Source organism: Myxine glutinosa, chromosome 12 (assembly GCF_964187855.1).
Source record: "Myxine glutinosa chromosome 12, kmMyxGlut1.1, whole genome shotgun sequence".
Taxonomy (NCBI): domain Eukaryota; kingdom Metazoa; phylum Chordata; class Myxini; order Myxiniformes; family Myxinidae; genus Myxine; species Myxine glutinosa.
The window spans coordinates 114,192,089-114,217,280 of NC_136272.1; the positions used below are offsets into that span (position 1 = coordinate 114,192,089).

Genomic DNA, 25,192 nt, shown 5'->3' on the forward strand with positions numbered 1-25,192 from the left:
ACAGCCTTCCAAGCCACCAACTGTACTGCAGCACCTCCTCGGGAGATACCCGGACATCTTCAAGGATGAACTCGGGACATTGAAGGGCTTCACTGCCAAGCTCAATGTTGAGAAAGATGTGTAGCCAATTTTCTGCAAAGCACGCCCAGTCCCTCTCACATTGCAAGAAAAAGTTAGTGCAGAATTAGCCAGACTGGAAAAGTTAGGTATCATTGAGTCAGTTCAGTACTCAAATTGGGCTGCTCCAGTTGTTCCTGTTGTGAAGGCAGACAGGTCGATACGCCTTTGTGGGGATTACAAAATGTCAATCAACAAATGTTCCACCTTGGACAAATATCCCATTCCAAGGATCGATGACTTATATGCAAAACTGGGCGGAGGACAGTCCTTTACCAAGCTCGACATGAGATCGGCCTACCTACAAGTCGTTCTGGATGAGGATTCCAAAGAATATCTCACCATCAACACGCATCGGGGGCTCTACAGATACAACCGCCTGAGTTTTGGTGTCAAATCGGCGCTAGGAATCTACCAACGCTGTATGGACAGCCTGTTCGCTGCTGAACCACACGTTGTTGTTTACCAAGACGACATCCTAGTCACTGGCCGCTCAGAGCTTCATCATCTGGACAACCTCGAACGTGTGCTACGTATTATTTCCGACTCTGGACTACACCTGCGGAGAGACAAGTGCGAGTTCATGGTTCCGTTGGTGACCTATTTGGGCCATCGTATCGATGCCGAAGGCTTACATCTCACAGAAGAGAAGATCAGAGAAATCAAAGACGCCCCTGCCCCGACAAACATTACTGAACTCAAGGCATACATTGGCATGCTGCAGTACTACAGCAGGTATATCCCAAACATTGCTACCATGCTGGGCCCACTGTATTGCCTGTTAAAAAAAGGCATCAGCTGGAAATGGGACATTCTGGAGTCAGCAGCCTTCCAGGGTTCAAAAGACATGCTGCGGTCTTCAAATGTGCTAGTTCACTACGACCCAGACAAAGACATGGTCCTGTCGTGTGATGCGAGTCAGTACGGGGTTGGTGCTGTTCTGTCACACATCATGCCAGATCACACCGAGAGACCAATAGCATTCGCATCTCGTACACTGTCTCCTGCTGAGAAGAACTACAGTCAGTTGGACAAAGAAGGACTCGGCATTGTATTTGGAGTTAAGAAGTTTCACCAGTACGTTTTCGGTCGGCATTTCACGATTTACACGGACCACAAGCCACTGATTAGTTTGTTTGGTCCATCAAAGGCTACCTCAGAGGTCTTACCGCCTCGGATCATACGCTGGTCACTTTCACTCTCGGCTTATGATTACGATATTACGTACAGACCTGGCTCCACAATTTCAAATGCAGACGCCATGAGTCGCCTACCACTTCCGGACACAGTGTTTGACCCCCCTCTACCTGGCAGCGTGATATCTCTGATGGACTTTTTGAATGACAACCCAATTGATGCCAACCAGATATGGACCTACACCAGGCGTGACCCACTTCTTTCCAAGGTCATTCGTGCTACTGGGCATGGGTAGGGCCTTCTATGCGATGCTGACCCTGAATTGAATTCTTACAAGGTCAGGCAAAATGAACTAAGTGTCGAGAATGGCTGCTTGCTGTGGGGATGCCGAGTGGTCATTCCCCCAAACTTGCGCACAAAGATTTTGGACCAGCTTCACGATTGTCATCCAGGCATTGTAAGAATGAAATCGCTGGCACGGAACTATGTCTGGTGGCCTCACCTCGACTCTGACATCGAACAGTGTGTGAAACATTGTTATCCATGCCAAAGCAGTTGAAACGCCCCTGCTAAGGCACCATTACACCCCTGGGAATGGCCCACTGAACCATGGCAGAGGATTCAGCTTGACTATGCTGGACCCATCGAAGGCCGTATGATCCTTGTTGTTACGGACGCTCACACTAAATGGATCGACGCCTATGTAATACATACAGCAACCTCACACGCTACCATAGAGAGGCTGCGCCAGTGCTTTGCCACTCATGGTTTGCCATGCTTGATAGTCACTGACAATGGAACCTGTTTCTCAAGTTCTGAATTCACTGAATTCACCCGCCTGAATGGTATAATTCACAAGTTTGTGAGCCCACACCATCAAGCTTCAAATGGACTATCTGAAAGCTCTGTGAGTTTTGTCAAGTCTGGTTTAAGTAAGATACCCGGCGGAAGCCTTCAGACCAGACTATCACGTGTGCTTTTCGCTCACCACATCACTCCCCACACAACGACAGGGGTGACACCGGCTGAGCTGCTGATGAAACGACGTTTGCGTACACGACTGGATTGTCTAAGACCAGATGTGGTGTCAGTTGTGTATCAAAATCAGTGGAAACAGAGACTTCACCATGACAAACATGCTGTACTGTGCTCTATAAAGGTCGGGGACCCGGTGTTTGTGAGAAACTTTGGTCACGGAATGGTTTGGTTACCAGGGCGGGTTCACAAAAATGAGGGACCGTTGTCCTACATTATCAAACTAGAGGACAATCGAGTCGTCCGGAGGCACCTTGATCATGTCCGGTATCGGTCCTGTGATCCTGTCATTTTCACAAATGATATCTCGCCACTTCCTGAACCTGTGAACAGTGACATTGTTGCCGCAGATAGTACTGCACCACTCCCTGAGGCTGAACCCCATAACGCTGTTGCAGCACCACCGGTGGAGCCGTGTGGCGGCTTTGCACCACTCCCTGAGGCTGAACCCCATAATGCTGTTGCAGCACCACCAGTGGAGCCGTGTGGCGGCTTTGCACCCTGACGATCATCCAGAGTTCGAAAGGGGCCTACTCGCCTTGACTTGTGGTTAATATTCTTGTATGCATTTTGTTGTAAGAAGTCAAATCCACAACATTGTCCCAATGATAGGTTTAATACAAATTCGATCTCTGGCAACAGCTGTAAAAATACGATCATGCAATATATCAGGATTATATAATCAAGGAGAAGTCCAGCAATTGACAATCAGTGCAAGCAAGCCTGGATCATCTAAATGTACGCACCATTCGAGTCTACGCTGTCACAGATTATATGTCACAGGAATGATCCGGAGCGATGGTTGTCCGAGTTCTTATAGACGCCTCTCAGTGGTTGGAGAGAGCATAACACCTGGGTTCAACTTAGATACAATTTCATTACACATTTTGCATTCGATTTTCAATTTCAATTCAATTTTCGCATTCAATTTTGCATTGGCAATTTTGTATGTCTGTATTTTTGTATGCATTGGTATGCTTTTCACTGTTATTTTCACATTGGTATTTTCACTGCTAATGGGAGGGGGGGGGGGGGGGGGGAGATGTTATGTATTGCATGGGATTAAACCGGAAGGCGGATATAAAGGAGGCGGGGCATACGGCTTGGCAGAGGAAACTGGGCCTACGCTGGGCGCTTGTGGTTTTCCCGGCTGCGCAATAAACGACCGATGGTGCACTCAAACTGTCTTCCCAGCCTGATACATTACAGTATGGAACTGTATTGTCCTGTATGGGTTTATGGAACAACTTCACTGTATGGAACTGTATTGTCCTGTATGGGTTTATGGAACAACTTCACTGTATGGACCTGTATTGTCCTGTATGGGTTTATGGAACAACTTCACTGTATGGACCTGTATTGTCCTGTATGGGTTTATGGAACAACTTCACTGTATGGAACTGTATTGTCCTGTATGGGTTTATGGAACAACTTCACTGTATGGAACTGTATTGTCCTGTATGGGTTTATGGAACAACTTCACTGTATGGAACTGTATTGTCCTGTATGGGTTTATGGAACAACTTCACTGTATGGACCTGTATTGTCCTGTATGGGTTTATGGAACAACTTCACTGTATGGACCTGTATTGTCCTGTGTGGGTTTATGGAACAACTTCACTGTATGGACCTGTATTGTCCTGTGTGGGTTTATGGAACAACTTCACTGTATGGAACTGTATTGTCCTGTGTGGATTTATGGAACAACTTCACTGTATGGAACTGTATTGTCCTGTATGGGTTTATGGAACAACTTCACTGTATGGAGCTGTATTGTCCTGTATGGGGTTATGGAACAACTTCACTGTATGGAGCTGTATTGTCCTGTATGGGTTTATGGAACAACTTCACTGTATGGAGCTGTATTGTCCTGTATGGGTTTATGGAACAACTTCACTGTAGGGAACTGTGTTGTCCTGTATGGGTTTATGGAAAAACTTCACTGTATGGAACTGTATTGTCCTGTATGGGTTTATGGAACAACTTCACTGTATGGAGCTGTATTGTCCTGTATGGGGTTATGGAACAACTTCACTGTATGGAGCTGTATTGTCCTGTATGGGTTTATGGAACAACTTCACTGTATGGAGCTGTATTGTCCTGTATGGGTTTATGGAACAACTTCACTGTAGGGAACTGTGTTGTCCTGTATGGGTTTATGGAAAAACTTCACTGTATGGAACTGTATTGTCCTGTATGGGTTTATGGAACAACTTCACTGTATGGAGCTGTATTGTCCTGTATGGGGTTATGGAACAACTTCACTGTATGGAGCTGTATTGTCCTGTATGGGTTTATGGAACAACTTCACTGTATGGAACTGTATTGTCCTGTATGGGTTTATGGAACAACTTCACTGTATGGAGCTGTATTGTCTTGTATGGGTTTATGGAACAACTTCACTGTATGGAGCTGTATTGTCCTGTATGGGTTTATGGAACAACTTCACTGTATGGAACTGTATTGTCCTGTCTGGGTTTATGGAACAACTTCACTGTATGGAGCTGTATTGTCCTGTGTGGATTTATGGAACAACTTTACTGTATGGAACTGTATTGTCCTGTATGGATTTATGGAACAACTTCACTGTATGGAACTGTATTGTCCTGTATGGGTTTATGGAACAACTTCACTGTAGGGAACTGTGTTGTCCTGTGTGGATTTATGGAACAACTTCACTGTATGGACCTGTATTGTCCTGTGTGGATTTATGGAACAACTTCACTGTATGGAACTGTATTGTCCTGTGTGGATTTATGGAACAACTTCACTGTATGGAACTGTATTGTCCTGTATGGGTTTATGGAACAACTTCACTGTATGGAACTGTATTGTCCTGTCTGGGTTTATGGAACAACTTCACTGTATGGAGCTGTATTGTCCTGTATGGGTTTATGGAACAACTTCACTGTATGGAGCTGTATTGTCCTGTATGGGTTTATGGAACAACTTCACTGTATGGAGCTGTATTGTCCTGTATGGGTTTATGGAACAACTTCACTGTATGGAACTGTATTGTCCTGTGTGGGTTTATGGAACAACTTCACTGTATGGAACTGTATTGTCCTGTATGGGTTTATGGAACAACTTCACTGTATGGAACTGTATTGTCCTGTGTGGGTTTATGGAACAACTTCACTGTATGGACCTGTATTGTCCTGTGTGGGTTTATGGAACAACTTCACTGTATGGAACTGTATTGTCCTGTGTGGATTTATGGAACAACTTCACTGTATGGAACTGTATTGTCCTGTATGGGTTTATGGAACAACTTCACTGTAGGGAACTGTGTTGTCCTGTATGGGTTTATGGAAAAACTTCACTGTATGGAACTGTATTGTCCTGTATGGGTTTATGGAACAACTTCACTGTATGGAGCTGTATTGTCCTGTATGGGTTTATGGAACAACTTCACTGTATGGAACTGTATTGTCCTGTATGGGTTTATGGAACAACTTCACTGTATGGAACTGTATTGTCTTGTATGGGTTTATGGAACAACTTCACTGTATGGAGCTGTATTGTCCTGTATGGGTTTATGGAACAACTTCACTGTATGGAGCTGTATTGTCCTGTATGGGTTTATGGAACAACTTCACTGTATGGAGCTGTATTGTCCTGTATGGGTTTATGGAACAACTTCACTGTATGGAACTGTATTGTCCTGTATGGGTTTATGGAACAACTTCACTGTATGGAACTGTATTGTCCTGTATGGGTTTATGGAACAACTTCACTGTATGGAGCTGTATTGTCCTGTATGGGTTTATGGAACAACTTCACTGTATGGAACTGTATTGTCCTGTATGGGTTTATGGAACAACTTCACTGTATGGAGCTGTATTGTCCTGTATGGGTTTATGGAACAACTTCACTGTATGGAACTGTATTGTCCTGTATGGGTTTATGGAACAACTTCACTGTATGGAGCTGTATTGTCCTGTATGGGTTTATGGAACAACTTCACTGTATGGAACTGTATTGTCCTGTATGGGTTTATGGAACAACTTCACTGTATGGAACTGTATTGTCCTGTATGGGTTTATGGAACAACTTCACTGTATGGAACTGTATTGTCTTGTATGGGTTTATGGAACAACTTCACTGTATGGAACTGTATTGTCCTGTCTGGGTTTATGGAACAACTTCACTGTATGGAGCTGTATTGTCCTGTATGGGTTTATGGAACAACTTCACTGTATGGAACTGTATTGTCCTGTATGGGTTTATGGAACAACTTCACTGTATGGAGCTGTATTGTCTTGTATGGGTTTATGGAACAACTTCACTGTATGGAACTGTATTGTCCTGTCTGGGTTTATGGAACAACTTCACTGTATGGAGCTGTATTGTCCTGTGTGGATTTATGGAACAACTTTACTGTATGGAACTGTATTGTCCTGTATGGATTTATGGAACAACTTCACTGTATGGAACTGTATTGTCCTGTATGGGTTTATGGAACAACTTCACTGTAGGGAACTGTGTTGTCCTGTGTGGATTTATGGAACAACTTCACTGTATGGAACTGTATTGTCCTGTGTGGATTTATGGAACAACTTCACTGTATGGAACTGTATTGTCCTGTGTGGATTTATGGAACAACTTCACTGTATGGAACTGTATTGTCCTGTATGGATTTATGGAACAACTTCACTGTATGGAACTGTATTGTCCTGTATGGGTTTATGGAACAACTTCACTGTATGGAACTGTATTGTCCTGTATGGATTTATGGAACAACTTCACTGTATGGAACTGTATTGTCCTGTATGGGTTTATGGAACAACTTCACTGTATGGAACTGTATTGTCCTGTGTGGATTTATGGAACAACTTCACTGTATGGAACTGTATTGTCCTGTGTGGATTTATGGAACAACTTCACTGTATGGAACTGTATTGTCCTGTATGGATTTATGGAACAACTTCACTGTATGGAACTGTATTGTCCTGTATGGATTTATGGAACAACTTCACTGTATGGAACTGTATTGTCCTGTGTGGATTTATGGAACAACTTCACTGTATGGAACTGTATTGTCCTGTGTGGATTTATGGAACAACTTCACTGTATGGAACTGTATTGTCCTGTGTGGATTTATGGAACAACTTCACTGTATGGAACTGTATTGTCCTGTATGGATTTATGGAACAACTTCACTGTATGGAACTGTATTGTCCTGTATGGGTTTATGGAACAACTTCACTGTAGGGAACTGTGTTGTCCTGTGTGGATTTATGGAACAACTTCACTGTATGGAACTGTATTGTCCTGTGTGGATTTATGGAACAACTTCACTGTATGGAACTGTATTGTCCTGTGTGGATTTATGGAACAACTTCACTGTATGGAACTGTATTGTCCTGTGTGGATTTATGGAACAACTTCACTGTATGGAACTGTATTGTCCTGTGTGGATTTATGGAACAACTTCACTGTATGGAACTGTATTGTCCTGTCTGGGTTTATGGAACAACTTCACTGTATGGAACTGTATTGTCCTGTCTGGGTTTATGGAACAACTTCACTGTATGGAACTGTGTTGTCCTGTGTGGATTTATGGAACAACTTCACTGTATGGAGCTGTATTGTCCTGTATGGGTTTATGGAACAACTTCACTGTATGGAACTGTATTGTCCTGTGTGGATTTATGGAACAACTTCACTGTATGGAACTGTATTGTCCTGTGTGGATTTATGGAACAACTTCACTGTATGGAACTGTATTGTCCTGTGTGGATTTATGGAACAACTTCACTGTATGGAACTGTATTGTCCTGTGTGGATTTATGGAACAACTTCACTGTATGGAACTGTATTGTCCTGTATGGGTTTATGGAACAACTTCACTGTATGGAACTGTATTGTCCTGTCTGGGTTTATGGAACAACTTCACTGTATGGAGCTGTATTGTCCTGTATGGGTTTATGGAACAACTTCACTGTATGGAGCTGTATTGTCCTGTATGGGTTTATGGAACAACTTCACTGTATGGAGCTGTATTGTCCTGTATGGGTTTATGGAACAACTTCACTGTATGGAACTGTATTGTCCTGTATGGGTTTATGGAACAACTTCACTGTATGGAACTGTATTGTCCTGTGTGGATTTATGGAACAACTTTACTGTATGGAACTGTATTGTCCTGTATGGGTTTATGGAACAACTTCACTGTATGGAACTGTATTGTCCTGTATGGGTTTATGGAACAACTTCACTGTATGGAGCTGTATTGTCCTGTGTGGATTTATGGAACAACTTTACTGTATGGAACTGTATTGTCCTGTATGGGTTTATGGAACAACTTCACTGTATGGAACTGTATTGTCCTGTATGGAACTGTATTGTCCTGTATGGGTTTATGGAACAACTTCACTGTATGGAACTGTATTGTCCGGTATGGAACTGTATTGTCCTGTATGGGTTTATGGAACAACTTCACTGTATGGAACTGTATTGTCCTGTATGGAACTGTATTGTCCTGTATGGGTTTATGAAACAACTTCACTGTATGGAACTGTATTGTCCTGTATGGGTTTATGGAACAACTTCACTGTATGGAACTGTATTGTCCTGTGTGGATTTATGGAACAACTTTACTGTATGGAGCTGTATTGTCCTGTATGGGTTTATGGAACAACTTCACTGTATGGAACTGTATTGTCCTGTATGGGTTTATGGAACAACTTCACTGTATGGAACTGTATTGTCCTGTGTGGATTTATGGAACAACTTCACTGTATGGAACTGTATTGTCCTGTATGGGTTTATGGAACAACTTCACTGTATGGAACTGTATTGTCCTGTGTGGATTTATGGAACAACTTTACTGTATGGAGCTGTATTGTCCTGTATGGGTTTATGGAACAACTTCACTGTATGGAACTGTATTGTCCTGTATGGGTTTATGGAACAACTTCACTGTATGGAACTGTATTGTCCTGTATGGGTTTATGGAACAACTTTACTGTATGGAGCTGTATTGTCCTGTATGGGTTTATGAAACAACTTCACTGTATGGAACTGTATTGTCCTGTGTGGATTTATGGAACAACTTTACTGTATGGAACTGTATTGTCCTGTATGGGTTTATGAAACAACTTCACTGTATGGAGCTGTATTGTCCTGTATGGGTTTATGGAACAACTTTACTGTATGGAACTGTATTGTCCTGTATGGGTTTATGGAACAACTTCACTGTATGGAACTGTATTGTCCTGTATGGGTTTATGGAACAACTTCACTGTATGGAACTGTATTGTCCTGTATGGAACTGTATTGTCCTGTATGGAACTGTATTGTCCTGTATGGAACTGTATTGTCCTGTATGGGTTTATGGAACCACTTCACTGTATGGAACTGTATTGTCCTGTATGGAACTGTATTGTCCTGTATGGAACTGTATTGTCCTGTATGGAACTGTATTGTCCTGTATGGACCTGTATTGTCCTGTATGGAACTGTATTGTCCTGTATGGAACTGTATTGTCCTGTATGGGTTTATGGAACCACTTCACTGTATGGAACTGTATTGTCCTGTATGGAACTGTATTGTCCTGTATGGAACTGTATTGTCCTGTATGGAACTGTATTGTCCTGTATGGAACTGTATTGTCCTGTATGGAACTGTATTGTCCTGTATGGGTTTATGGAACAACTTCACTGTATGGAACTGTATTGTCCTGTATGGAACTGTATTGTCCTGTATGGAACTGTATTGTCCTGTATGGAACTGTATTGTCCTGTATGGACCTGTATTGTCCTGTATGGAACTTCACTGCGAGTCTTCGATTAATTGTAAAACGCATTTTTATGTTTATTTGATCCCGTAGTGTTTTCTTTTTTACATTTTAGTGGTGGTTTTGTAACTCACATGAATCATAAAGTCAATGAATTAAAAATGTGTTTGACGTACGACTAAACGCAGTGCTTCAGCATTACTTTACATATTCTCCGTTACTGTCGAGCTTTGCCAATTGCATTTTCTAACCTGTGACCATCAGTCCACCTCTTGGACCTCTTTTGCACCGCATGCCCATTTATTTGCATGGCAATGGCAGTTGGGAAATTACAGGCCTCTAAATTGAGCCTTTCGCACCACTCTCTCGAGGTTCGTAATGAATACTTGCCATCGTACGTCACGAGAGGGCACTTCGTAACGATTTTTTTATGTGCTGTTCCATCACAGCTGCCAAATCGTAGGGAATCTCCTCGTTGCAAGCAGGATCTTTTAATATTATTCTTTCAGAGAGGAAACTCAAACCCCTGGCAGCAAAAATCTCAGCCGTCCGTCGAATCTCTCCAGCCGGAGCAGACGATGTTATTTGGCATTTCTTTTGGGAATCCGATGTTATGATGACCACTTCTTTTTGCAGCTTCAGATACATATGGCTGCGGAAGCAGTTTCTTGGCTACCTGGACAGGTCGCCACTCGGACGCAGGATACTCGGATGGCTCATTCTTTCCATTAAGCTGGAAGTCATTTTGCTAACCTCGGAGGAATGACAGGTGCTCAACCCACCTGGTGCTAATTCAACGGCTTCACATTGGCTTGAACGCAGGACCTTGCGATCTTAAGCCAGGCACCTCAACCGTTAACCCAACACCAGGCTGAGGTTAAAATGATGTCCCTTAAATCCTTCAAATATTAGCTGAAAGATTTCTATTTTCTTCTGAAATCTTTCTGTACAATGAGTTCACCTGCCTCAATATTCTCCTATTGCACTCTGATGAAGGTTGAATGCTCAAAACGTTAGCTTCCACTGAGGTCAAGCCCCCCCCCCTCCACCCCCCAATCAACGTCTTGTTGATTTCATCCATTGTCCTACCTGTCTGCCAATGCAGATCGACAGTAGCCTTCAGAGCAAAACTAGCTGTTCATTCCATATCAAAAAGGTACTTCTGGTAGTTTATCAGCATCAGCACTTCACCTCTTTTAATGATTTGCAACAAGTCTCACAAAGACAACTTTACATGGGTTTGCTTGAAAACAAAATCAGTTTATTTGAGCAAACGTCACAGCAACCACTTTCTTGTTTTAAATATTGAGTCGTTTTTCTGTGCACAGAAGAAGATCAGAGATTACTTTATGGCCTTTCTTTGCCTGTCCAGCCTCCGGGCCATCACTAGCTTTGAAGAGCACCTTGACGAAGCATGCAACCGTGACACCTACATAATTTATCCTCAACAACTTGCTCCCTGAGCACCGAAAGAGACCAAAAGATAAATGGAAAAACTTTTAAAGGAAACTGCTTGAATAATCAAAATGAAATCTCATTGAAGGGAGAGACAGACTCTTTGGAGGAAGAAGAACCGCCTTTAGAGGCCATTTTTCCCTGCAGAGCAGGGGTTGGCCTTTTTGGCACCATGATCCCCTTTTTGAAGCAATGTTTTATGGCCGGATGCCCTTCCTGCCACCAACCCTGTTGGTCGCCTCTTGCGACACACAGGGAATTACCATTGAACTGGTAGTCAATTTGCCGACCTCGGAAGGATGACAGGCTGAGTCAACCCCCCTGGCGTTACGACCTCGGAAGGATGACAGGCTGAGTCAACCCCCCTGGCGTTAATTCAGCGATCGACCGGGATTCGAACCCAGGATCCAATGATCCCAACCCGGCACCCTAACCGCTAAGTCAACACCAGGCTCTTTTGGAGGAAGACCGATGTATATCGACGAATCTTATCGATTAATTATCCTTTGGCATCGCTATTATCCATATTGCTGTCATTCTAATTCATGATTACTTTAGTTTAGCAATTTTAAATTTTTAAATGTTCAATTTTCAAAAAATAAAAATCAGATCTGTAAATAAATAATGCGAGATTTTTTTTGTTCTACCTTTCCTTCCCTGGCCTTCGCAATCCCCTTACCTGTCCTTTTCCCTAATCCTAACAAGAACTCTTTCCATTATCACCGCCTGCTGGTAAAAGCAAAGTGTTTGACATCATTTCTTGTTAATAGGAATGCTTGGTGTAAGGTGTCATGTTTAACAGTAACTAACACTCCACCTCCCTTGGTGTGTTACTTTCATTATAATTGCCGAGGCCACCATGCAGGGTGTAACGATAAAAAAAACGTTGAGACTATTTGGAATAATCTTCATTCGAAGTTTCAGGTATAGAAACACCACACAATGTATTTAGAGCAACATGAAATACACCATCTCACGGTAAGGTAAAGGAAATTGCGCTTGCATTTACCACAGCGTATCTGCGAAATGTACAGCTAGATTTCAGTTTTGTCACGTAATTGCTGACGCCAAGAATTTTGATTTCATAAGCAGAAGATTGATCTCCTATCGGGCATTCTCCATATTACAGAAGAAAAAGGGGAGTGCGTGAAGTGAGGGGAGAGGAGTTTGGGGAAGATGGATGGAGAAATGGGAAGAAATATTAAGAACAAATGGGGCGTAAGGGAGCAGGTACAACCTAATTGAATACAAGTGTATATACATATATATATATATATATATATATATATATATATATATATATATATATATATATATATATATATATATATATACAGTCACGTGAAAAAGTAAGTACACCCCATGTAAGGTTTTGACTTTTTCGACATATTTCAACATACAGCTATTTTATCTTCATTTCAACAATATTGATAGATGAAGGTGATATAATATAACAAATATCATTAAAACATTTACATTTTGTGGTCCATTGTATAATTTAAATAAACATAAATGCAAATTTCGCATGTGGAAAAAGTAAGTACACCCTTACATTTATCACTACTTCAAATACCTAAAATTAGAATCAGGTGTACCAGCTCAGGTGCAAATGATTAGAACATCGTTAGAGAGGATCTTGGAGGAACCTGTCTTATTTAAACCTCAGACATTTAGTTTGGTTTGCTCTTTGTTGATGAAGTGTGCGGCGTCACCATACCTAGATCAAAAGAGCTCTCTGAGGCCTTCAGAAAGAAGGTTATAGATGCCTACGAGTCTGGGAAGGGATTGAAAAAGATCTCCAAACAATTTGAAATCAATCATCCGACTGTCTGGAAGATCATCTACAAGTGGAGAAGATTCCAAACAACTGCCAACTTGTTCAGGTCAGACCACCCCAGCAAGTTCAGACCGAGAGCAGACCGCAAGATGCTGAATTAAGTCTCTAAGAACCCCAGAAAGTCATCAAGGGACCTACAGGTAGCTCTTGCCACTGATGATGTCAATGTGCACGAGTCTACCATGAGTAAGAGGCTGCACAAATTTGATCTACATGGGAGGGTGTGCCAGAAGGAAACCTTTGCTGTCCAGAAAGAACATCAGGGCAAGACTAAAGTTTGCCAATGAACACCGAGGCAAAGACCAGCACTTCTGGAACAATGTGCTCTGGACAGATGAGTCAAAGGTAGAGCTGTTTGGCCACAGTACCAGAAGACATGTTTGGCGAAAACCAAAGACAGCATTTGACCACAAGAACCTGATACCAACTGTAAAGCATGGTGGTGGAAATATTATGGTTTGGGGCAGCTTTGCTGCATCAGGGCCTGGGCAGCTCACCATCATAGAATCCACTATGAATTCTTCATTGTACCAGAGGGGGCTTGAGGATAATGTGAGGCCATCTGCTGGAAAGTTGAAGCTCAACCGAAGGTGGACCTTGCAACATGACAATGACCCTAAACATACCAGTAAATCCACCAAGGAATGGCTGAAAAGAAAGAAATGGAGGGTTCTGGAATGGCCAAGTCAAAGCCCGGATCTAAATCCCATCGATATGTTGTGGGGGGATTTGAAACAAGCTGTGCATGCAAGAAACCCCTCAAACATCGCACAGCTGAAAGAATTCTGCATGGAGGAGTGGGCAAAAATTTCTCCCAGTCAATGTCAGAGACTGGTAGACAGTTATAAGAAACGCCTACTTGAGTTTGTTTCTGCCAAAGGGGGCAATACCACCTATTAGAGCCAACGGTATACTTACTTTTTCCACATGCGAAATTTGCATTTATGTTTATTTAAATTATACAATGGACTACAAAATGTAAATATTTCATGATATTTGTTGTATTATATCACCTTTATCTATCAGTATTGTTGAAATGAAGATCAAATAGCTGTATGTTGAAATATGTTGAAAAAGTCAAAACTTTACATGGGGTGTACTTACTTTTTCACGTGACTGTACATTTACTCGTACATTATATGCGGTCCGACGTACCAGAAAGGTACCAGAAATAACTCGGCTATTCTTCGCAAAGGACACTGTGGGATCTTTAACATCCACCAACTAATGCTGGCAGATGGGAAGCCTGGCCTAACAGTAACATCCATCTAAATAACATCCATCTAAGGCATGGTAAACACATCGATCCCTCACCCGTGAAACACCAGGATGGGAGTTTCTAGCTGGGTAGGGATTCCAACGCAGGCTAGTTGGTTTATAGCAAGTGCACATACCTCTATGTCTTAGTCTTCCTGTCCAAAAAAAAAATATATATATATATATATATATATACACACATACATACATACATAGAGAGCCATCGGAAAGTATTCACACCCCATGACTTTTCTCACATTTTGTTATGTTACAGCCTGAATTGAAAATGGGTTAAATTGAGATTTATTGTCACTGATCTGCACCTAATACCCCATAATGCCAAAGTGGAATATTCTTTTAATTTTTTTTTACAAAATAATAAAAAATGAAAAGCTGAAATGCCGAGTCAATAAGTGTTCAACCCATTTGCTATGACACTCCAAATTGAGATCAGGTGCATCCAATTTCCTATGATCATCCTTGAGATGTCTCTACAACTCGATTAAAGTTCACCTGTGGCCAATTCAATTGACTGGACATTATTTAGAAACACACCTTTCTATATGAGGTCTGACAGTTGACAGTGCATGCCAGAGCAGAAACTCTACCATGGAGTCCAAGGAATAATTGTCCGTAGAACTCCGCTATAGAATTGTGAGGAGGCATAGATCTGGGCAAGGGTATAAAACAATTTCTTGAGTGTTGAAAGTTCCCAAAAGCACAGTGAGCTCCATCATGAGGAAATGGAAAGAATATGGGACTACTCAAACTCTTCCCTAGAGCTGGCCATCCGACCAAACTGAGCAACCGGGCAAGAAGGACATTGGTCAAGGAGGTGACAAGGAACCCAATGTCCACTCTGACAGAACTACAGAGTTATTTGGCTGAGGTGGGAGAACCTGCCAGAAAGACAACAGTCTCTGCAGCACTTCACAGATCTAGGCTTTATGGGAGAGTGACTATATGGAAGCCTCTCCTGAGAAAAAGGTGCATGACAGCACACCTGGAGTTTGCAAAAAGGCATGTCAAAGATGCTGAGAGTTTGAGGCAAAATATTCTGTGGTCTGATGAGATGAAAATTGAACTATTTGGCGTGAATGAAAAGTGCTGCATCTGGCGGAAACCAAGCTCATCATCACCCATCTAACACCATCCCTACCAAGAAGCATGGTGGTAGAAGCATCATCCTATGGAGATGCTTTTCAGCGACATAGACTGGGAGACTTGTAAGGATAGAGGGAACAAAATCTGGAGCCAAATACAGGGAAATCCTTGAGGATATCCTATTTCAGAGTGCAAAAGACTTTAGACTATTGTGAAGATTTACGTTCCAACAGGACAGTGACCCCAAGTATACAGCCAAAGCAACATTGGAATGGCTTTACAACAAGAACAATGAAGTCCTTGAGTGGCCCAGCCAAAGCCCAGACTTGAATCCCATTGAGAATTTGTGGAAAGACTTGAAGATTGCTGTTCACCGACGCTTCCCATTCAACTTGACAAAGCGAGAACAAATCTGCAAGGAAGAATGGGAGAAACTCCCCAAATCCAGATGTGCAAAGTTGATACAGACATACTCAAGAAGACTTGAAGCTGTAATCGCTGTCAGAGGCGAGGTATTGACTCAGGGGGTTGACTTATTGACTCAATATATTTCAACTTTTCATTTTTTATTATTTTGTTAAAAATTCAAAAAATAACATTTTCACTTTGACATTATGGGGTATTTTGTGGTTATTTGACAAACTAGGGCATGCCCGTACTATATATAAGCTAGGACGTGCCCGTACGTGGGTGCCCGTTCCTTGCCAAAAAAAAAAAAAAAAAAAATTTGTGTAGGGGTGTGTGTGTGTAAACATCCTAGGGCGTGCCCGTACGTGGGTGCAAAAAAACATGCGTGCAAACAACAACAACAAAAAAAAACTTTGAAACCACGTGGCAGTAACGACCACAGAACCCCCCCCCCCTCTATTTACATGAATGGTTTGGTCCATTCGCAACGACCACAGAACCCCCCCCTCTATTTACATGCAATGGTTTGGTCCATTCGCAACGCCAAAGCGAACGGCGAACGGCTAAATCGCCATAGCTCGGTAAGTACTTGTCCGATTAATTTCAAACCTTGAAAAGGCACATCCTCGGGTCCCCAGCAATATACCTGGCAAGTTTAAAGTATATCGGACCCGTGGTTGTCGAGAAACAGCGGTCACAGACAAACAAACGTACAAACGTACAAACGTACAAACAAACACACAGAGATTACTGGAATTATAGATAGATATCTCAATTTAATCAATTTTAAATTAAGGCTGTAACACAAAAAATGTGAAAAAGTCAAGGGGTGTGAATACTTTCTGAAGACACTATGTATATATATATATATATTATTTTTTTTAATGGCTTTAAAAAATTTTTTTTTTGTATTTTCACATCATTTGCTAGGGGCATGGAGATAGCACTGATGTTGTAGGTTAGAGCAGGAATTTATTTATACTCAAACTGAGGACAAATTGCTACTTCTCAAGACAAATATTTCCTTCTCCCTTTCACATTTCAATGCAGTGTAGGTGGATTTGACTCCTCGACAGTGAACATTCATCGATGCCTTGCCCATTTGGTCCTGATGGTAGTGACAGTCATTATACTGCCTGGTCCACGGTGTAGTAACTTGTATGATGCCAACCATCAGACGGAACACCGAGAACCTAATAAATCCATCATTTTTTTTTACTAACTTTAAACTGTTTTCCTGTTAATGAATTCAGGGTTGATGATTTTTTTTCTTTTTTAATTTAATGCTTCTTAAATACAGGAACAGGTATTCGACTTGAGGTGTCATTTATGAAAACATCTGAGTAGGGATCAATTGTCGAGTAGATTGATGAGTAGTCCATCATCAAGATGATGTGCAGAGCAAGGCTATTATTACAAGGTTTGACTTGCATTCTGTGTGCATTGATGTAAAATGTTTGGTTATGCGGGTTAATATTGCCATCACTAAGCTCACCATGGCACCGGTGTTATGTTGCAGGCCTGGTGAGCACGACAGCACGCATCCTTGACCGGGAAAAGCAGGCCGAGCACACACTGGAGGTAAGGATTTTTTTTTCTTATGGAAAAACAAAACTAAATTCACAGGGGGTAGTGGGTGCAACAATTGGGCACAAACAGCAAGGGAATGAATGAACAGGAACAGAAGAGAACAGAAGGAATCGAGAGAGAGAGAGAGAGAGTGGAGGGGAGGAAACATTGAAACTTGTAAGAAGGATTAATGGGGTTAATAAAGATAATGGGTCGGGATGGGGAATGAGATGAGGTGGTCGTGCGCACTGCCTCTGGAGGAAGAGTGGGAAAGAACAGCCTGCATTTTGTAAGTTTAACCAGAAGATTGTTACTGTAACAACGCGTGCATCCTAGATAAGCTGGGGGAGGGTCGGAGGTCGAAGAGACCAGAGGGAGCAATAGTGGAGAAGATGCGGTTCCATCATGGCCACATGAATTCCAACCGAGCACACAAACACAATGCCTGTGTCACACCATTAAAGGGGCATTTTTGATCATCAGTGCTCGATAAGATGATTGGATGATTGGTCAAACCAATGGGTGTGAATGGTCAAGAGTTGCTGATGATGTTGAGGGGCAGAAATGTACATTGGTCCATGTTTGTGTCACTCTTTCCTCTCCTAACTGTGGTGTCGTGGCATAATTTTAACAGCAATTTGACGATGCAGATATCCGTCCATGGACGAATGCAGCACATGGTATTCACCCACTGGTGCAAACTGGAGCGCACACACACACACACACACACACACACACACACACACACACACACACACACACTACGCATGACCTTATATGTCCTTTTATCATTTAGCTAACTTATCCCCTATTTTGTGATTTTAAATGTTTTTTTATTTACCTTGAACATTGTGCTTAATGAACGTTGGGGAGAGGGGGGGGGGGGGGGAGGCGGGAAGGAGTGGCAACAACACATGCATGAATCCCAAATGGCTTGCCTCAGTGCCAAACAATGTAATGTTGTTAACAACATGAAGAAGGGTGAGGGGAGGACAGAGAGTTGGGGTTAGGAGGGTCAGAGAGTTGGTAGAGTGAGGTTGAGGCATTGGGAAGGGAGGGGTGTTGACGACTTGGGGTTGGGAGGGGCGGGGGGTTGAGGACTTGAAGAAGAAAGGGGTATGGGAGGTCAGAGTTGCGTTATAGGGGGGGACAGAGTTGGGAGAGGGGGTTGCGGTTTTGGGGGACGTTTGAGGACTTTGTGTTGGGAGAGGTGTTTAGGCTGGATGGGGGGGGGGGGGGGGGGGAGGTTGAGGTTTGAGGGGGACGGTTGGGGACTTAGGATTCGGAGGGGAGTTGAGAACTGTGGGTTGGGAGTGGGGTGTTGCGGACTTGCGGTTTTGGGGTGGGATTTGAGAACTTGAAAAAAGGGGGAGGGGAGGACAGAAACTTGGGGTGAAATATTATTTAGACATTTCATAACAGATTTTCAGCTTGAAGATTACCATGATGATCGCTATGTATGAAGTGCTACGTTCTCTCGTTTTGAAATACGCTCATAGTGAGTGTTTTGAAGATAAATAATGATAAGTGACACAATGCCCACTACAAAAGCACACAGGGATGTTTTGAAAGTGGTGCACACATGGTCATGGTACTACTTTGACTCAACCTATCATGGTGCAAGTACGTGTCTACATCTTTATTCCACGATAAGTAATGCTTCCCAGCAGCTGCGTATAACGATAGTTATACGAATACTCATCATAATCATCATCATAATCATAAAGATGTTCTAACAGAATTAAAATTTTATTTGCAATGCCCATTTGTAATTTGTCTTTCTCTACACATTCTGACTTTTATTTAATTTTTAATTATTACCTCAGCCACCAAAGGTGGATGGAGTTTATGTTTTCACCCCTGTCTGTTTGTCTGTCTGTCTGTCTGTTTGTCTGTTTGTTTGTTTGTGAACAAAATATCTCAAAAAATTGTGGACTTATTCAGACGAAATTTGGCAGTGATGTAGCGTATGTGACAAGGATTAAATGGTTAGGTGTTGGTGAAGATCTGGATTCGGATTCGGCTACTAGAATTATTTAAGTCATTCTTCAACATTGGGAGATAGGGCCAAAAACGATTTAAATTTTTTTTTTTTTTTTGGTATGCAAGATCGAGGCTCGTGTGAGAGCTAACATTAATGACAAAAAAAAACAAACAAAAAAACAAACGGACACATAAGACGAAATAAAGGGAGCGGGAGACAAGATGGGGAGAGGGGGGGAAGCACACAAGTACAACATTTGAGAGCAGGGACATCGGGAGATCTGTGGGAGGTGGAGAGCTTGGGGGGAGGAGGCGTGGGAAGGGGGTTTGGGGGTGGGAGAGGTAAAAAAAAAAAACACATGGACACTGCTAGGACTTCCAGGAAAGAAGTCGGTATTTCAGAAAAGCGGATCTGGAGTGAATTAACAGGGGTAGAAAAGATCAAGGTTTTGGATGGGGGAAGATAAGAGATGGTGGTGAACAGCTGTTTTAAAGACCTGGAGGGATGAGTGGGATTGAAGAGAGTGAGTGAGTTTGTTCCAGAGGTGGGATAAAAGAGGATTGAAAGAGTGAAGGTGAGCAGAGGGTCTTGATTTTGGCAGTTTCACCAGAAAAGGGTTGCAGGCAGATCTTGTGCGACCGGTTGGAGTACATGGGGGACAGAGCACAGACAGGGATGGGGGGGCTAGGCCAGAGAGGAGTCGGTAGAAGACAGAAAGACCACCAACCTGCCTGCGGTGAGTGAGTGAAAGGCCCTCACAATTGACTTCATCGTGGGAGATTCCAATGATTCTGAAAGCTTTGGTTTCAACAGCGTGAAGCCGAGCTAGGTGTGAGGCAGGAGCACCAGCCCAGAGTGGAGAGCAGTATTCCATTGAGCTGCGGATGAAAGCTTTGTATGTGGTGAGAAGCTCAGAAGTGCCAAAGAAGGACTTCACACGACGGAGAATGCCCAGTCAGCGACTGGCTTTGGAGGCCAGCTTGGAAATGTGTTTTTCCCAGGAAAGATCATGGCAGATTGTGAGACCCAAGAGATTGAGTGACAGAACTTCTTGGAGAGGATTGTTGAGAAAGTAGATGGGAGGGTTGTCCAGACGGTCTTTTCGAAGAGACATAGTGAGAGTGTGAGATTTGTCATGATTAAAAGACATGTTCCACTTGTTTGACCAGTCTGTGATTTTGACCAGGTCCGCAGAGAGTGAGAAGGCTGCAGACTGCCGAGCTGAGGGAAGAGGTATGGAGCGGTAGAGAGTGGAGTCATCAGCAAAGAGATAGAGAGGATTTTCCAGAGAGTCGGAGAGATCATTGATGAAGACCAGAAAAAGCACAGGGTCTAGAACACTGACTTGTGGAACTCCAGCCTGAACAGGAAGGGGAGATGAGAGAAATCCATTCAGGGCCACACGTTGACTTTGATCAGAGAGGAAGTCCGCAAGCCATGCGTGGAGATTTCCATGGATACCATAGGAGGATTTGGACGAAATTGTTTTCGTCATTTGCGGGATATCTCAAATTTTTATATATATTTTTTTGGATTTTTCAAAATTTTCAAAATTTGGATTTTGGATATCTCAAATTTGAAAATTTTATTGCGGGATATCTCAAAAGGTTATGGATGGATTTTGGACGAAAATTGGTGGACAGGTTGTGTGTGCCACAAGTAAGAATCGATTCGATTTTGGTAAAGATCTGAATATTGATTCGGTTATGAGAATTATTTAATTTTTAAAGTGATTCTTCATCATTGAGTGATATGGCTAACCAGGCGGAGGTATGCTCTCTACTGAGTGCCGTTTTGGTTGTTGATGTAAATGATTTATCCTTGTATTCGCTTCTCTGAATTGGCGACATTTATTTCTGGAAATAATTACCATACCAGTTGAGCTTCGGCTGCAGTGATTTGTTCATTGAGGGTGTATAAAAGTGTTTGCTGAGCCAGAAGGTTGTTGCTGGAAGTCTTCCAGGGTCGGGTGGGATTGTAACATCCCATAACAATACAAACCTGGCACATTCTGAGTTGTGCCAAAAAGCGATAACTTGCTAAGCCCCACCGAGCTAAAACCATGGCTCCAAGGCACCAAGCTAATTGCCTTCATGTCGTCACTTATTGGGAGATGAAAGGCACCGTGGTGATTTGGCCACACCATTCTTCCCTGGGGACGTTGACCCGCCACTGGGCCGCATCTGCTGCACCAGCAGCCGGAATGCTCACAAAACAGGCGTCAAAAAACTTCCTTGAAGAATCCCATGGCAGTCATGACACGAGATCCTCCGAGCCAAATACAGTCGATTCATGACTTTTCCAGGCAATGAGGGAACCGGCCGGATTTTTTTTCTTTTCCAATAATGAGAACGCAATAGCCGATGTTTCCCCCGGAGGATGGATCCATGGATTTGGGGTCCGGTTTTCAAGTAATTTCCTCTGTCTCCTCCCCTGGCCCCTTTTCATCATCCACTGCAATGCATCCTGCCTTCCCGCGTTGATGGATTACATGTCACCCTTCTGGCGAGAAATCCTTTCCCATTAACAGACACCTATTGCCATCCAGTGCGCACAAATTATAATGCATTACTCTCTCTCTCCTCTCCCCTCTCTCCTCTCTCTCCTCTCTCTCCCTCTATCCTCTCTCTCCCCTCTCACTCCTCTCTCACTCTCTCTCCTCTCTCTCCTCCTCACTCTCTCCCACACTCTCTCCTCTTTCTCTCTCCTCTCTCTCCTCTCTCTCCTCTCTCCTTTCTCCTCTCTCCTCTCTCCTCTCTCTCCTCTCTCTCCTCTCTCTCCTCTCTCTCCTCTCTCCTCTCTCTCCTCTCTCCTCTCTCTCCTCTCTCCTCTCTCCTCTCTCTCCTTTCTCCTCTCTCCTCTCTCTCCTTTCTCCTCTCTCCTCTCTCTCCTCTCTCTCCTCTCTCTCCTCTGTCCTTTCTCCTCTCTCCTTTCTCCTCTCTCCTCTCTCTCCTCTCCCCTCTCTCTCCTCTCTCCTCTCTCCTCTCTCCTCTCTCTCCTCTTTCTCCTCTCTCCTTTCTCCTCTCTCCTTTCTCCTCTCTCCTCTCTCCTCTCTCCTCTCTCCCCTCTCTCCTCTCTCCCCTCTCTCTCCTCTCTCTCCTCTCTCCTCTCTCCTCTCTCCTCTCTCTCCTCTCTCCTCTCTCCTCTCTCCTGTCTCCTCTCTCTCCTCTCTCCTCTCTCCTCTCTCTCCTCTCTCCTCTCTCCTCTCTCCTCTCTCTCCTTTCTCCTCTCTCCTCTCTCCTCTCTCCTCTCTCCTCTCTCTCCTCTCTCCTCTCTCCTCTCTCCTCTCTCCTCTCTCCTCTCTCCTCTCTCTCCTCTCTCCTATCTCCTCTCTCCTCTCTCTCCTTTCTCCTCTCTCCTCTCTCCTCTCTCCTCTCTCTCTCCTCTCTCTCTCTCTCTCTCTCTCTCTCTCGTAAATCACAACAGACGACAACCATTGGTGAGTTTGTAACGAGGATGACAGTTTGCTCAATAACAGAGCAGACTGGTGCAAATAAATGCACAAGTTAGCTAGAGCAGCACTCTGTAGTGCATACCTCCACCGGGCTGAACAGCATACCCACTACCCAGTCATAGGCCAAATCCGGATCCCGATCGTCACCAAAATTGAAGCAATTCATCCTTGTTACATACCCAGCCTGTCCAAAACGTTTCGTCCAAATCCGTCCATAACCTTTTGAGAAATCCTGCTCACAGAGACAAGCAGACAGACAAACAGCAGTGAAAACATAACCTCCAGCCATCTTGGGTGGCAGAGGAATTAATAACAACATTGTTCATAAAATGCAAGTAAACCTTTCTCACTGAGCAGTTAGCAGCGTTTGTCTTCATTAGTAGAGTGCAGGTCCTTTTATTTAAAAAGTAAATTCAACATTGATCTAAGACTCATGGAGGAGCTTGTACATAAATCACCTGTTTGCACTTCTACATTTACAGCAAGGACATTAGTCGTGAAATGGACAAGCACATATGGTATCGGGGTTATGGACCTATGATGCAATCGATGTGCAATCGGTTCAGATGAGAATGCCCAACAACAATGTCTTAATTTAGTTTTTCAGATCCTGGTATTTCATCATTATTTAATTCCCCAGTTACGTAGGCCCAAGTCACTTGGTACTAACTGCTTTGTTAGCAATTCCGTCCTTTAATTTATATATTTGACCACGATATCAGGTCACCTTGTTTTCTATGTCCAAGCTTGATGGGCTGGTCACGTTGTAAGTGTCCGCTATGTCCTCATTGAATACATTGTCTTGGTTCGGGCTGCCATGACTTTTCTACGACGAGGTTATTAAGATTTTTGTCGATATTCTTGAATCTAGTGGATGACTGGATACCTTGTTATGCCTTTGTGTAGACAGTTGTTCTGACACGAGATTTTGTTTTTACATCCCGAGATTAGGCGATGGTGATTCCCGTTTCTACCTTGCACAACCCGTACATGTTCGATTGTCTCAATCCTGTCATTTTCTTCAAGCCATTGATCGAGTTTCCTTGATCTCGGGCATTTGTTGTAACCCGTTCTCCATCCCAGTAAAGCTGCCATCTTATAGTTAGCCACTCCAAGGAGCAATCGAGGCCCTTGAGGCTCGGTTTTCAAGCCACCGTCTACAATTCCCATAGAAAAGACATAATTACTCTTTTATGGAAAATGTTTTTGGAGTTTGTTTTATCCTCAAAAATAGACCAGCGTGAACACAGATTCGTGTTAAAAGTTTGGCCTTTAAAGTCTACCCTTATGAAGGGGAACAGACATCTGTACAAACACACAAACTGACATTGTGTTTTATATGGTCGATGTAGCTTGTTGTGTTTTAAAGTCAAATGCCATTGCAGATCAACTCAATTCATCTGGAATGTGGTGGAAGTCCTTCTACATTGACACCCAAAGTGAATGATCATTTAAGGGAGAAAATCGTTTGTTTATAGGATTAGCTCCATAATCCTCTCGATAATAGGATTTGGGAGCGGATCTCTGCACTTTCCTGGTGTGGTCAGTTTTGTTCGCACCTTTTTGCTGTGGGTGAACAGTGAGTGATTTAACCACAATGTGATCCCACAGATGTGATGCACGGGGTCAAAGGGGCCTAAAACCTCTCTACACTTCCCCTCGAAGGAAAAGTGCAGTTCAAATTTTGTTCTTTGCTTCATTGAGAAGAGAGCTTGATCCCTGAACACGAAAGCAGTTTTCTGGGAAGCCGTCACACGAGAATGACATAATGAAGGTGGAATTTCCAATGTCCTGTTGTGTCGTCACAGACTCAGGGCAGACATGAGAAGCACATTTTATTTGTGTAATAAAGATCAGCAAAGTATGGAAGGGAGGATACTATGTGTAGATGGCCTTGTGTATAACGTGGACACTAATTTTGAGGCCTCCAAATTCAATCTAGGAATCAACCTTCCAAATCAAATTCAACCCTCCAAATCTAGGAAGATTCACCGCTTCTGTCACCTGCATGGTTTGGTTTATCCTATTTGAAGGAAATTTTGTCTAATGATCAAGGAGAGATGCTTATGCAAGTCTGTGAGCCACTTGCTTACT

At 43.0% G+C, this 25,192-nt stretch overlaps 1 protein-coding gene across 3 annotated transcripts in view; it reads left to right on the forward strand.

The window, feature by feature from the left end:
- Positions 1 to 25,192, forward strand: part of LOC137413428 (protocadherin Fat 1) — a 372,531-nt gene that overhangs the window by 207,292 nt on the left and 140,047 nt on the right. For all 3 annotated transcript variants that reach the window (XM_078766236.1, XM_078766237.1, XM_078766238.1), the window contains exon 4: positions 17,611 to 17,672. In XM_078766236.1, the coding sequence (XP_078622362.1) occupies positions 17,611 to 17,672 (62 nt within the window). The remainder of the gene's footprint in view (positions 1 to 17,610; positions 17,673 to 25,192) is intronic.